We start from the raw sequence: 15,260 nt of genomic DNA, 5'->3' as shown, positions 1-15,260 counted from the left end.
CAGGGGACAGGCTGCTTTATAGCCACACTGAGCCTCCGTATCACAGTCCACCAGAAGCTGCCCTGTAGGAATCTAAATCAGCAGATGTTCTCTGTGAGGGCAGTAATTAATGAAGCCGCACCATCAGCAATATATTGCCCCGAATATTTAATACTGCCCCCATAAAGCAAGCTGGAGGTAACGGCATGAGGAATTAACTGCATATTAGTGTGGCACTGCCTTCTCTGATGACTGCACACTGCTCGCCACCACAATTCCTCAACTTCTTTCCCATTGGCACCAAGCCCAACTAACTGATTATGCAAATAGCATCGTCATGATCAAGTTTTCTTACCTGTCAATATATGTGGTGACCTATTATGCACAATTAGAACATCATTTGTCATTGACACAATTATTAGCTTCCCACTGGCGGCTGTGTTTGAGTGGTGATCCTGGAACAGGAGCTATAGCACTTCTTCACTAGTCCATCCTACAGTATAAGGAAGACATCAATCAAATAACCCAGTTATAAATCAGACCCCTTGTGCACAAAGTATGATAACAAGTGAATCATCACCCAACAAATATGACTAAGGAAGGACAGCTTCTAACTACTTTGTGAAATGAGATGAGATGATGAGATTAGATTCAATTTATTGTCAGTGTACAGTACAAGTACAGTACAGTACAGCGAAAAGTATTTTCGCATCTCATCCAGAGTGCAAACAAATGAGCTGGGCTTTGTGCCTGCACAATGTAATCCCAATGTTAAATGCTGAGGCAGCTCACATTCCTAATGATCTCATTCTGCTTAAGATGTCAATGGTTATACAATGGGATACGCAGATGATGTGATCTTTATTGTTCCTCAACCATTCCTGAATGGGATGAGATGAGCCTAGTAGGGCAATCTTTAAGATTTAAAGATTTATCTAAGATTTACTTTAAATGTGAAGGCCATACTTCCCATCGGGATTTCCTTGTGCCTCCATGTAAAAAAAAGTAAAAAAACAGTCTCCATTCTTCCATAAGTATTTGTAATTTGACTGCATGTTAAGAAAAATATAGTAATGTTTGTTTGTGTGTGTGTGTGTGTGTGTGTGTGTGTGCGCGCGCACGCGCGTGTGTGTGTGTGTGTGTGTGTGTGTGTGTGTGTGTGTGTGCGTGTGCGTGCGTGCGTGCGTGCGTGAGTGTACCCGCACACGCATGCACAGTTGTGCCCATGTCCAGTGAAAGCAGAGTCTAATGCAGGGACAAATGCTTGATTCACACAAAACAAACAGAAGAGCACTTTATTAAAAGTTAAGCCCAGTATTCCCATTATTTACACTGGGAAATGTGTATTAAAGAATCAGCTGAGACAACAGAGAGATCAAATGTAGAGATGCTAGAGGCTATCATATTCAACTTCAGATGACAGAGCCCTTCATTCAATTGGAAAATAGTAAGATGTGATTGTCATTGTGCTCCAGTTCTAACAAGAAAGGACACAAACTAACATGAATAAAGCAATGTAAATGAGAAAGAGAGCACAGTTCTGTTCATGCATGTTGCAGATACAATTATTGCATAGCTAAATTAACACAGTCCAGGCATGTTTCAAACAATATCTGCTGTGTTGTTGGAGGAATACTTATGGGACATACAGTAATCTTATGTGCAATAAACATCGATATAAGCTTTTTGCAATCATAATATATCCAACATATATTAATATATACCAGTTTCTGGCAGAAGTAGATACAGTAAAAAGGGCTCATATTAATAATACCTTGTTTTTCTTTCTAGAAAATGTAAAAAGTAGCCTTTTCTCCCCCACATGTGACACATTCTGGTCAAGCCCTATTATTTCTGGAGATTAAAACATGAAACAACCTGCGTTTCATCAAAGAAGACAGTAAATTAATTCATATAAAGAGCTGAGACATCCTGAGAATCAGTCTTATTTAGTCATACAGTTCCCCACTAAACAGACTTCACAGATAGCAGGCAAAGGAGGAGTGAAGCTTGCCAGGAAATGGGAGATAGGCACTGTGCTGTTGTATACTGTAGCATGGTCTGGGTAGAGTCTGGGAGGGTCAGTCCAACATCTTCACCGTGTAACCAATGTGGGAACCTTTCCAAGGAACCCTCTTAGATTCGAATATGGAAGGTACTGCAGGCACAGATAAGACAAAATATGCAGAGAAAATAAATCTGTCAATCAACCCCAAATTGGAATAGCATGTTGAGGGGCCCCTACAAGAGCCCATCTCAAAAAGCACTTTCACTTCTGGCCATAGGATTTAAATGAAGGCACATCCTGGAGGGTCAGGTTGACAATAACGAGAGCAGAGAGCCACTAAAATGACAAACAGCCAACTGGGGGCTGAGCTAGGGAGACACACACAGCCCACACTGTACTGCTCTACAGTAAATGCATCATGACTAATACTACATGGCATACATGTGTTGACTAACGTTTAAGGGACATGCATAGATATCATATTCACATTCGGTCCATATTTCTATTATTATTATTATTTTTTGCTTTTTAGTTTTTACATTTTGGAATATGTACCGGTAGCACAATATGTTGTAATAAGGGGATACAAATCAAGTTTTATACTGCACCATGCAGAATAACTGATTCTGATTGGCTAGAAAGTGTGCATACTTTTCAAATACTCTATAATCACTGCTCAAAATGTATTGTAAAATATGGCAATTTATGGAAAACTGTCATTAAAAACAGATTTCAAAATAGCTTTCAACATTTTAGTGGAGGTACTAACTTTGCATCTGGGAATTAACCACATAAACCCCTATTCTGGGCTTGTCATAGATATTAATACTGTACGCCTATAATACAGTAATAATATAATCAGAGAGAACATTTCTGTCGTGCATACAGTACCTTAAAAAGTCAGGAGCCCTAGATATCATGTTTTCAAAGTCAGCGAAGGAAAGTTTGTTGTCCCCGTCCAGATCGGACTCCTCGATGGTCTTCTCACACACCAGGTCCACCTCCTCGGGAGTTAGCTCCTCCTTAGTCAGCTTGTTTAGAGTCTTCTCCAAGTCCTCTTTGCACAGAAAATTATCCACATTGTAATCTGTGGACACCACAAGGAACATGAGTTCAATACAATAGCCAAGATTAATTTTAAACACAGTCCAGGGAAATAGGAGAGGAACCCAATGTGAGGGTTTTTTAGAGAAGTCCACCTTTACCATATATCTTGAAGGCAAATATGGCCTTCAGCTCTCTGGGGGCCGTTTCACTGAGGACGGAGAACATGTCCACAAAGTCATTGAAGCTGAGGTTCCCCTGTCCATCCTCTGAGAAACACTCCACTATCCGGTTTCGGAACGGGTTTTCCTGCACATAAAGAGAGTAAACTTTGGATAATGTAATGTGTCCAAAACCGTGAATAACATACACTAATATACAGTACAGATAACAAGGAACATTGATTGATTGTTTGTTACTATAACTTGGTCAATAAGGAAATTAATCTTCGTACCATACAGTGTACTGTATATCATATACAGTAAATATGAAAACAAAACAGCATACACAACACAGTAGAAAACGCCACACAACATGTCTAGGACAAAACGATCAGTCTCATTTTTTGTAAAGCACTTTGGTCGATCATGTATTTTTTATGTGCTCTATAAATAAAGCTTGAGTTGAGTTGACACAACTTGACAATCAAACAACAACAAAAATATTAATAATTGATATGCTGCATTGATTTCTCCCCTCTGTGTAGTGTTACATGTTTCATGACCATGACAGTTTCATGGCCATTCTGTGTTTATAGGCTGTTTATACATGCTGCAAGTTGGGTGTGTTCTGCTGAGCACAGTGTTTCACAGTGAAAGGCTCCATCTCATTGCTGGTATGACGGTGTCTATATCTTCTCATTTGATTCTTATCCATAGCTGAAGATTTTATAATCTCTCGCAATCAGCTGACTCAACACAGGATCATAGAGCAGAGAGGTCATTGGAGAACATCTGATTTACAAAGTTTCTATATGATGTATGTGTGTGTTATGACTTGCCTTGAGAGCACTTGTTATGCCCACATGTTTCAGCTCCAAAAGGGCATGACATACTGTAACATTAAAATGGCTTTTGTGCCTGGAAAATGTCTCCTCAACAAAGCGAATTGACACAAATGCTGAGGCATGCAAGGAATAGGATTAGATTTATAGTTATGATTACAGGACTTTGGAGACCTGCGTGTAAATTCCCATGCCTTCATCAATCCTTGCTTGAGTGGTCTCTGCCTTCTTGCAGCTGGCCTGTGACAGCTTTACAGGCACAGGCCAATTATGTCCAATGGAAGGACACATTATGAGACTTATGAAAATGTACTCCACTGTGGAGGTGGACTCCATATAACCTACTTTGTACTTCTGCATAATATTCTTGGGGAAATGTTGAGATGCATGATGCTTCTTTCATGTTGCATAGCATATCAAAGTGATTCACAAACAGGAAATACCATAGAGAGACCTTTTCACATAATGTTAACTTTCACAAGCCCACAGGATGTGGCAACAGTGAAGGTGGCAATTAAAAATCTATTCTGTCTCATAAAAAGAGAACTTTAACAAAGAACTTTAGGATAAGGGGTATGGACGAAAATATAGTATGTGTGTCAGACCACATAAGCACTGGTCTAATGTTGCCAGTGTTTCCTGCTTTCAGCTTGGAGTTGTAAGGACAATAGGCTAACTGTAGTCCACTACTGTCGGGATATTTCTTGAGTTCAGATGGCCTGTGATTGGCTGAGATGGGGGAGGTTGATCTCGTCTTGGTTGACTTCATAACCTATTCCATCCACCCATGCTTGCCAACTTGGATAGCATGCTGGTCGATGCAGGAGGCCATCTATCGATTTATCGTCTATGGACTCTCCTGTGTGATATTGGTTCTTTCCAAGTCATATGACTCAAATGGCAGTAAATAAAACATATTAGCTATTTAGCTGACCTGCTTATTACTTCGTAAATCACCTCGCACCAGAAACACAGCACGTGTGCATGTCACGTTCATTGACTTCACACACGTGCTTTTGACACAACCGTGGTCATCTTTATTCACTGAACATGCTTGGCACTTCAAAGAACATCTTGCTAACACTGCTAGGGCCGTCACAATTATTACATAATCGTCTAATCGTGATTTTTTTTGACATAATCGTGATTATTTTGCATAATCGTCATAATCGTTTCCATGTTGAAAAATGTTCATATATTTAAAAAAAGGTCAAAAATTTTGGAAATAGCAGATCTACAAGCTCACAACGTGTCGCATCGCGACGCGTTGTGAGCTTGTAGATCGGCTATTTCCACTATCAAAGTAATTTTTTAAGTAGTAAGTTGTCAAATATGTCAGTAATTTCTTTGTATATTTAGGTTATGTGTCATATCTACCATGTACAACTTCAAAGCCTAAAAGCCAAACAGAAATGTAATTATCAACGACAAAAACACAATTAAATCGTTAATCGCCAATTATTTGAGTGACAATTAATCGTCATGTAAAATGTCATATCGTGACAGCCCTAAACACTGCTGTCTGAGATACTGCAAACAGTAGCAGGGTACCAGGAGGGGTTGGTCGCTGTCATACACCAGCTCTAGCTCTACAGTTTTCTGTCATTTTTATACTACACACACGCAATTCCACAGTGAAACCCATGATGGATGGCAGCAATCTATCCTGCTGGGTTTTCAGTGTATCATGCTGACAGAACAAAGAAACTCCCTGGTAAAGTATGGGTATAGGCATGCATCATTATCAACAACTTGTGGTGCACCTGAAGGAATGTGCATCACCTTAAAGACCAGCAGAAATGAAAAATATGTTTTTCATACTTTTAGAGCATATCCATGTTCATAATGGAGACATACTACAGGATAGTTACCCATCATGCAAAAAAGAATAATAATAAAAAAAAAAATAAGTTAATCAAATTAAAACATGACGTGTGACTACATTGGCAGGTCCAGAACAATTCCAACCAACCGGGCACCTATAGCTTCTGGAGCCTATAGAGCCTGCCTACTTTATCTGGTTTTGGTACGATTTTAAGTTACCTTTAGTTCTGGCATGTTGACTATTAAGGATAACGGCACTTGACATTCTGGGTCTTTAGTGTAGTCCATTGGTACAAGATGTGGGGCCAGCTCATGATATCTGCCGTGCAACCTAGAACACACAAACACAAATTAAAGACAGCAGTACTACTTGTATCATTATCACATTTATTCTGAATCACAGCCTGTCAGACAGCAAGACATATCGTCAGTCGGGCAGAAACCTTGTATCTCCAAGTTTCAAATTTGTAATTTTTTTCGCAAAGTAAAGCCCTGCTTCATCACACAAGGCAGTCGCACAAAAGTAGTGAAAACAGCTGATCTACAAGCACACAACGCCTCGCGGTGCGAGGCGTTGTGTGCTTGTAGATCGGCTGTTTTCACTAGTTTAAATCATTTTAAAAATGATAAATACAAAATAAACGGTTTTGGACATACAAGGTTTCCACCCGACAACGACGATATACTGTAATGTGCCAGATACTGATCACAGCATAAAAAGAACGCTATTTGCTGCTTGATAAGATTATTGATAGGAGAGTGTGGAGGGCACCGATTCAGGAGTCGCAAGTTGGTGTTGGCTAGACCGCACTCTCGCATCGCATCACATTGCATCGATAAGTTTCAATGGAGAGACATTTGACATGTAATACTACAGTGTGATGATCACCCCCCTGCTTATCACTCCATGCAGGCTGCTGTAACAAGGAATACTGCGTCCCATGAAATGATATACCAGGTCCCTAAAAGCTTACTGTATATGGATAATGACATTAATACTGTGAGCCCCACTGTAGCTTCAGGCCCAATTAATCATTATCACTTTTCACCACTTTATGATGTCCCTGGTTGTATAAACCCCATACAGCATGCAACCACAGTTGGTAATAATGTGGGCTTATAGATGTATGAATGTTCTACACTCAACATACGAAACAGTTCAAACTAAATTCATCTGGTATATTTGTTTGTATTTCGTATGAATTTCAGTCCTTGCACCTGGGTGCTCTTTGGGGGCTTTTTTGCTTTTATTAATAGGTATAGTCTGACAGGAAAAGGGGGTGAGACGAAGGTGGAAGAACGCATTTCCGCTTGTCTGGCCGACATCTCACAGTGGATGTCAGCCCACCACCTCAAGCTGAACCTGGACAAGACAGAGCTTATCTTCTTCCTAGCTACCGGTAAGTCTTGCCCCATGCAAGATCTCACTATTTCCATAGATAATGCATTGGTGACTTCGGTTCCAACTGCTAGAAACCTTGGTGTGGTCCTGGACAGCCAGCTTAGCTATCATTCAAGGCACACATTGCATCAGTCACCCGGTCCTGTAGGTTCACACTCTATAACATCCGTAGAATCAGACCCTTCCTCACCCAGGAGTCAGCCCAGCTCCTCTGAATGCAAAACACTGAATACAAAACTCTGATGCTGACCTTCAAAGCAGCCAAAGGTACGGCTCCTCCATACCTCCAAAACCAGATCAACCCCTACAACCCCACCCGTTCACTCAGATCAGCCAACACAGGGATGCTGACAGAACCCTCGCTAAAAACCCCAGGACAAAAATCCACTTGTCCTAGACAATTTGCCCTCCTGGCCCCCAAAGTGTGGAATAAACTCCCTGATCGGGGCTCGAATGCCAACAACAGAGAACACATCAATTTTGCCAGATTCACAATAAGAGAGAGAGAGAGAGATAGAGAGAGAGAGAGAGAGAGAGAGAGAGAGAGAGTGACGTGCAGCTTCCCTAACTCTTATTCGGGCTAATGCTTTTCAGAAGATGCGAGTGACGTCATTTTGTAGTTGAACTGGACCTGTCCGACGAAAAGTTCGGTGGTCGGAGACAGTATGGACAGGCCCTTAAGTTAAGGCATAAGAGGCGGGGTTTCATGCTCCTTTAAGACTATCAAAATAGATCCCTCAGTGTTGCAATGTGTGAGAGAGTGAGCGTGTGTGTGTGCGTGCATGTCTGTGCTGTGTCGGAAATTTCGGAATACATGACCTCAGGTGTATCAGGGAATGTATTTGAAAAAGGACTTCTTTGGAAATAGTCAGTATCATAGACTTGCTTTTCTTCAGCAGCAATAGCCTTATTGTGACGAGCATCCAGCTTTCAGAGACTGTATGTAGCCCACAACACACCAGTCAGAGGTCGGCAGTAATCTACAACCCTCTTACACTCTGACCTCTGAACAGCCCTGTTACGTGTTTCCTTCATCATCCTAGCAGTGTCATCCATCTCTAGGGTCACTGGTTTTGGAGGACAAACTCATTAAGTTGAAATCAAATAAAGCTGTCAAAATGATGCAGATGCTGATGCTGCTGCAATGATCATCATCGCACAACAGCCCTGGAACGTTTTAACGTAACTTCATTCTGCTTTGTTTACATTCGGATATGTTCAGCACCTCCTCATCAAACTATTTCTTTGTTGTCGGGTGGAAACCTTGTATGTCCAAAACCGTTCGTTTTGTATTTCCTTTTAAAACGACTTAAACTAGTGAAAATAGTCGATCTACAAGCACATTGATCTACAAGCACACAACGCCTCACACCGCGAGGCGTTGTGTGCTTGTAGATCTGCTATTTTCACAGTTGTATGCTTTACTTTACAAAAAAACTTGGAGATACAAGGTTTCTGCCCAGTTTCTTCCCAACTGCCCGACAGTGATGATTTATCCCATTGTTATCTCCCAAATGTTTAATTAGTTAAACCATGGTATAGATACATTTCTTATTCACTTCATATCCATTTTAATTTAAGAATTTAAGAAGCCATGGATAATTTTGATTGTTGGAATCACTAAATCACTGCAAACATCATTCCAATCTAAAAAGCAATGGCCTACTTCCAAACAAACTGTGACTATTATGTTCATTTTGTTCCTTCATGCAATGCAATAAAGTCAACTACAACATTGAAAGTACAACTCTTATGGAATTTAGATTTTTCTTATGAATGATACACATTGAAAAGACTCAAATGGATAAGCATAACACAGCTGTATTCCTGGGTGAAACGAACTATGATATTTCAGGCATAGCTGCAGCACTCAAAGCGATCACCTCATAATGATCAGTGAGGATCTTTTTTTTTACCTTACATAACAGTGTCATGGTATGTGCTGCTGGGAACACACGCTAGGGATGTTTTATGAAGGTCATAAAACATGTGATGCTATAACGCTCGATGGAGATCAATTTCGGTATGGTCAATTTCATTTTCAGCGCACCGCTGGCCTTGTAATCAAAGGCAGTTTCAATGTCATTGTGGAGGAACAATTCACCATTCGTCCACAAGTCAGGGGGCACTACTTTAATCCCCCGACCGCACTGTCTGGCAATTTGTTATTGCCTGAAAACATTGGGAATGATTGCAAAGGAAAAGAGAGTCTAGAATCAGTCAATAATGTGTTATTTACCCAAATGCAAATAATACATATAAAATGTATCCTATGTTGTATACATATATAATCACACTTGTGACTATTTGTGTTATTGTTTTTACAAGTGTGAGCCTTAAGTATCAACTAACTGAAATACCGATGATGTTCATATGGCCTTGACACATTTCATGACCTGTAATTCCATTACAGTCAATTCTGCATGCACTGATTAGATAAAAAGCAACCTGAGAGTGCCATATTATAGAGCTAAAAAGAGTATCCATTATTAATGTCCTCCAGCTACAGTAAACATGACAAGTGTAATCTCATTAGATAGGTTAGTTTTCAGTAATGGATCATTATATGTGATCAAATTCAAATTTAGATTCAAATAAAGTGGGAAAGAATTAACCAACAGAATGCCCTACTGTAATATCAACACGTGAAGTTGTATGCATGACATTTGCCCCAATTATATGTAACTATTGAAGTTTATTAAATTCACAGTTCTATCATTATACTCAAGATAATCTTTAAGAGATTATATGTTTGATGTCGTGAAATGTGTCTAACACAGGGGTCTTCAACGTTTTCAGTCCAAGGACCCCTTAGTTGAGAGAGAGATGAAGCAGGGACCCCCAAGACCTGTTAATAGATTCCATATAGTATCATCTTTTGACAGCACAATGTCAGCACAATCAACCGTCAATAAACTTGACCTTTTAATTTACTCTGTACTTAGCCTGCTCTTTTTCCCCTCTACACCAAAGCTATTTGCCGAAAATAGCCGATCTACAAGCGAGGCGTTGTGAGTTTGTAGATCTGCTATTTTTGGCTAAAGTTCTCTGAATATGGACGCTAGGGTTCAAGCGGTTAATATAAAAAAGGAGGGAAAAAAAGTGTCTAACACACAAAGATTTGGAGGATCCCCTCTAGTAACTCTGAGGACCCCCTAGGGGTCCCGGACCCCCTGTTGAAGACCCCTGGTCTAACAGAACAGGTGCAGCTCTGCATTTGAAATGTGCTTTTGCCATTGAACTTCCAACAGTCAGACTTGAAGCACAGCTGTTGAGTAATTGCTTACATTTACACAAGAACAAGTTCAGCTGTAACCTTTGAATAAAGGAGAACTGAGCATCTTTTATGAAGTGGGCCCAGGGAAGAATTGGGCATTTTTACAAAGTGGGAACTGAAGATTTGGGCACTTTTATGAAGTCTTTGTATCTTTATGTTTCTTTCAATTTGAAAGCATTAAGTTGAATTATTTGATTACGAATGATTGTATTCCACTACTATTAGTGTATCTATGACCAGTGTCCTGAAAGATTTGGGACATCTGGTCTGTCTTTCTGTCTGTCTGTCAGTCTATTATGTATTGTTGTTGAAAAAAGAAAAGAAAAAAAAATCGCCTCATCCTCTCACATGCCCAGTTCTCTGGTTACCAGAGGCAATAGCTTAGTTGTTAGACCAAAGTCAGTTTAGGATGAATCTTATTTCTTAGGCATATGGACTCGTAATATCATAATACTGTAAGTCACAAGTTAGTTTGTGTTGTATGCGCTACAGTGAGGGCGGCTTAAACCAAAGTCTTCCCCAGATTTCTAGGGCTGGCCCTGCTTGGTACATTATAGACATCACTGTGGCTGTCTGTACCAAATGATCAGCAAGGGTTAGATAGAAGTAGCAGAAGTAGGTAGTTACAAGAAAAGGTGGTCACACTTACCGAAGGATTTCTTTGCGTGTGAAGAAAGTGCAGTCCTGTGACAAAACAAAATAATATGCATGAATAAGCACACTACACGATTCATAATCATAAATTTTATACACTATAGTACAGTAGAGTATACCTTGTCCTAATCAGTTTGAATTGAATTGTGGTACTTCTGGGTTTTTCTGGGTAGTTAATTACATTGCATCCCTGATCTAAGACTGAAAAGGATACCGGGTTGAGTGCAATGAACTACGTGGTTGGCAAAAAGAATCGTCAGTATTAGGGGTTGTTGTGGACTGGACCACTGGTATGAATGACAGGCTCAGGTGGCATATAGATAGAATGACAGTATGGGGCCTTGAAAGTCAGCGGAACGCCTATTACACTGAGCCCTATGAGGTCTCAAGTATCACTATAGGTATGACTTGTTGTCAGAATGTTGTCACCTGGTGGTTGCAATACACATATTGAGGCAAGGGAACATGATCAGGTGTTGTGTGTGGCTGTCTGCACTATGAGCTACCGTATACTGTATGTAGGGTAATTGCATGTGATCCAACACTGGAGCCACCAGAGTTTATTTGCACACACGAGCACACATTAGTGCACTTGTAAAATGGTACTGTGCTGAACTTGCACCTGCTGTATTTCTGTCCACATTTACTCTGAGATTTTGACTGCTGTATTTTAGATTGTGGTAAACTATTTATTCCTGTTACTTGCAGCTTTATGTCTGAGACTTGTTTCCCCTCAGGTATTAATCAAGTCATTTATTTCAAGTTTCCTGTTACATCAGTATAAGCTGAGCTTTGTGTGAACTGTGAACCAGATCATTATCAGTAGCCTCCGGAAACAGCTTAATAAATAAGTATAAGTATAGGCTGAGCAGCGTGTGAACCAGATCATATAGCCTCCGGAAACAGCTTAATAAGCCAAAGATTTGCGTGTGAACCAGATCATTATCAGTAGCTTCCGGAAACAGCTTAATAAGCCAAAGATTTGGTTCTGCTGTTTACACTGTTTAGTGTGGCATGCCAGAGTATGCCAAACCAACGCTAGGAATTTTGCGCGGGGTCATAGAGTCCCTTTAAAATGCATCGACATTAAGTTTAAGCATTGTTAATTGCTCACTAGTTTGAAATACTGGGACATTAGTTACTGTGATGAAATGCCAAGCCACTGATCTTGCTTATTTGTTATTTGCCTTCATGATAGAACTGCAAAGGAAAGAGTGTCTGACTCTGTTGACCATGCAGAGTGGGAATTACTTGATTTACCAGCCAAAGAGTTAACCTCTATCAGACAAGAAGAAGATTTTTGATTGCAGTGTGACAATGTTTTATTTTAATTTTAACTGTCCATTGTTCAGAGAGAAATTCGTGGGGGTTCTAAATTGTGGGGGTTCTAAATTGATATTAAAAACATGTGCTGGGGTACCTGCTGGCCTACTGGTCCGGGCGCATACCACTTAGGCATTGCCACATAGGCATGGATGCCTGGCAGTGTCGCCAGTTCAATTCCCCATCCGGATGACTTTTGTCACTCTCCGTCTCTCCCCCCATTTCCTTTCAGTCTACTGTCCTTATATAAGGTCTTTATAAAGTAACACATAAAATGGTTCTACAGTAAGCTTTTTTAAATTCCATATACCAGTGGTTCTCAAAGTAGAGTCCAGCGACCCCCAGAGGATTTTAGGAGGTTGTCAGCAATATGAGGTACAGTTTACTTTCACTATAATTTCACCGGCTAGAGGATTATGTGTATATTTGACTATTAAGAGAGGTTTCATTCTCTCCACTGTATCAGATGTAGAATGTAAAATCTATATTGAATGACAAAAATATTCTCTTACGGTGGTCCCCATCTCAAAATCTTTTCAAAACGGGTCTGAGGCATAATATGTATCACTTTGGGGGACCTTGACATGAAAATGTTTGAGATGCACTGCCATATAGTATATAAGAAAAACCTTTGGTAAGTGTATGTAAACCAGTCATTCCAGTCCGTAGGTTACAGGACAGCCTTCCTTTCAATATTTCTCTTGCCTCATTTGAGTCGTTTGGAGCTACATTTGTAGAAATATCATCTACATTCATGATCCATTTTAGAGACTTAAATAGGGAAAGCAGAAGACGTGTTTTATGTCTGCTGCACAGTAAAATTCACAGAGTTAATTTATCCACTCAGAGAGTGTTCAAATGTAACCCAATGGCCCCATAACTCTCAGGGACAGACACTAAGGATTTCACTGTGGCTACTTAAGCAGCCACACTTAAATTACTAGTGTAATTTCCCAGGCTTACACAAATAATTTGTGTGCTGAGGCAATTATCCTATACAGGCATATACCCCACATGGCAACTCTGTCCGATTCTTAAAATGTATGCAACATCATTATTTCTAATAAGGGCTGTTAAGAGCAACAGGAGTAACCAGAGAAGCTCTTGAGCAGTAAGTTATCTCCCAAGGGTAGTGTTTCCAAGCATGCTATCATACTGGCTTGGCATCAATTATTAAGTCACACCTAATCGTAATGATAAACCTGTGCAGGCATAGCTGGCGTTTCTTCACAGGACAAGGCATCTATTGTTACAGAGTACAAAAGGTTATAGGGCTTCTCAGATGTTGCCCCGAAGACCACAAGCTCCTCCGGTTGAAATGAAATCAGAGCCTTCCGCTATTAATTTAAATGCATTATTGTGCATCATCATTGCACATTATAAGCATGGAATCTAATTTCATTTAGGCTCTAACATTCATCTCTTACACAGTCAAATGTATTTGTAACTGCATGAGGCTTACTTGTACAGCATTGTCTACTTAAATATACAAATATAGCCTAACTATTTTGACAGCTATTAGCAGAATTATGTTTTCATTTTAGCCATTGCTTCTTCATCTTAAAAGAAGAAGAAGAAAAAAGAAACATATCTACACTCTGTGAGCACAATATTGAACACCGGGGATTTTATTGGTTATGCCACTACCACCACCCATGATCATAACTAAAAAGTATTGTGTGTGTGTGTGTGTGTGTGTGTGTGTGTGTGTGTGTGTGTGTGTGTGTGTGTGTGTGTGTGTGTGTGTGTGTGTGTGTTAAAGATAGGCTATACATTTTAAAGAGGCATGCTTACTTTACATTTTCTTAATGAAGCAGTCATACACAAAACATAGGCTATACAGAACACATCTTGAAGAGTGTTAGCTATAGCTAGTACAGCATAATTGTGAAAGTGGATAACAAACTTCATATTGCATAATATGCTAGCTATTGCCTTGACATGCTCACACTATAACACTGCCATATGAAGATAAGTCAGAGAGGAAGAATATAGGCTTACCTGGTATGCATCAAGTTGCTCATCCGTAAATATCGTCTGCTTATTACCCATCTCTTAATCGAGTTGTTTTTCTCCTGTACAGAACCATTACATTTAGAGTTCGATGTGTTTTCTCAAATCTATGCATTTAGGGGGTCCAGGAAGATGAAGACCCCGCACATCTGTCCACTGAATCCCTTCAAAGTATTGGCGCGTTTCCGAAATATGTCCCCCATGGATTAAAACAAACCGAAAACAAGAACATGAAAAGGAAAATAGTTTGCAGCAAAGAAATTCAAAATGATCTAGACATGGCCAGGGTGTGTTTGCTGCCACGGTGGAGGAGGAGGTGTGTGAATTGATCCGTTTCAGCACCGGTTGCTGTCCTCAGGTTGAGTTACAGTCACCGGCACCGCTCATCTTCTGCCACGAGAGGGCGTCTATGGCCATTGATCCAATTCAAATATTTAAAATAAAATAGTAGTCACTCACTTCTGTTCTATATGATGATCATGAGAGCTTATATAGCGAACAGGATAAGGGCAACCATCCATCAGAATAAGTAAATAAAGTGTGTGTTTTACTTGTACATTCTTCTTCTTCTTTTTTTTTTTACATAGCCTACACACACGTTTAATGTTAAACATTTTAATCAATTATATTTTATCAACCAAATAATAATTGTGGCTATTTAGGTATATTTATCTGACTGTAACGTGTTTGGTTTCGTAACGTCAGATAAGAGTGTAACGTAAAAAAATTGATG

At 39.9% G+C, this 15,260-nt stretch overlaps 1 protein-coding gene across 1 annotated transcript; it reads right to left on the bottom strand.

The window, feature by feature from the left end:
• Positions 1 to 2,115: 2,115 nt before the first annotated feature.
• cib2 (calcium and integrin binding family member 2) lies at positions 2,116 to 14,566 on the bottom strand (the record flags this gene model as incomplete). Its single annotated transcript, XM_080736394.1, has 6 exons — positions 2,116 to 2,137; positions 2,879 to 3,074; positions 3,193 to 3,340; positions 6,078 to 6,189; positions 11,187 to 11,221; positions 14,516 to 14,566. 6 exons carry the CDS (start codon positions 14,564 to 14,566, stop codon positions 2,116 to 2,118), a joined length of 564 nt encoding a protein of 187 aa, XP_080592520.1.
• Positions 14,567 to 15,260: the final 694 nt, after the last annotated feature.

This window comes from Nannobrachium achirus, assembly GCF_963921795.1.
Source record: "Nannobrachium achirus genome assembly, chromosome: 11".
Taxonomy (NCBI): domain Eukaryota; kingdom Metazoa; phylum Chordata; class Actinopteri; order Myctophiformes; family Myctophidae; genus Nannobrachium; species Nannobrachium achirus.
This window is presented reverse-complemented; position numbering and strand designations above follow the sequence as displayed.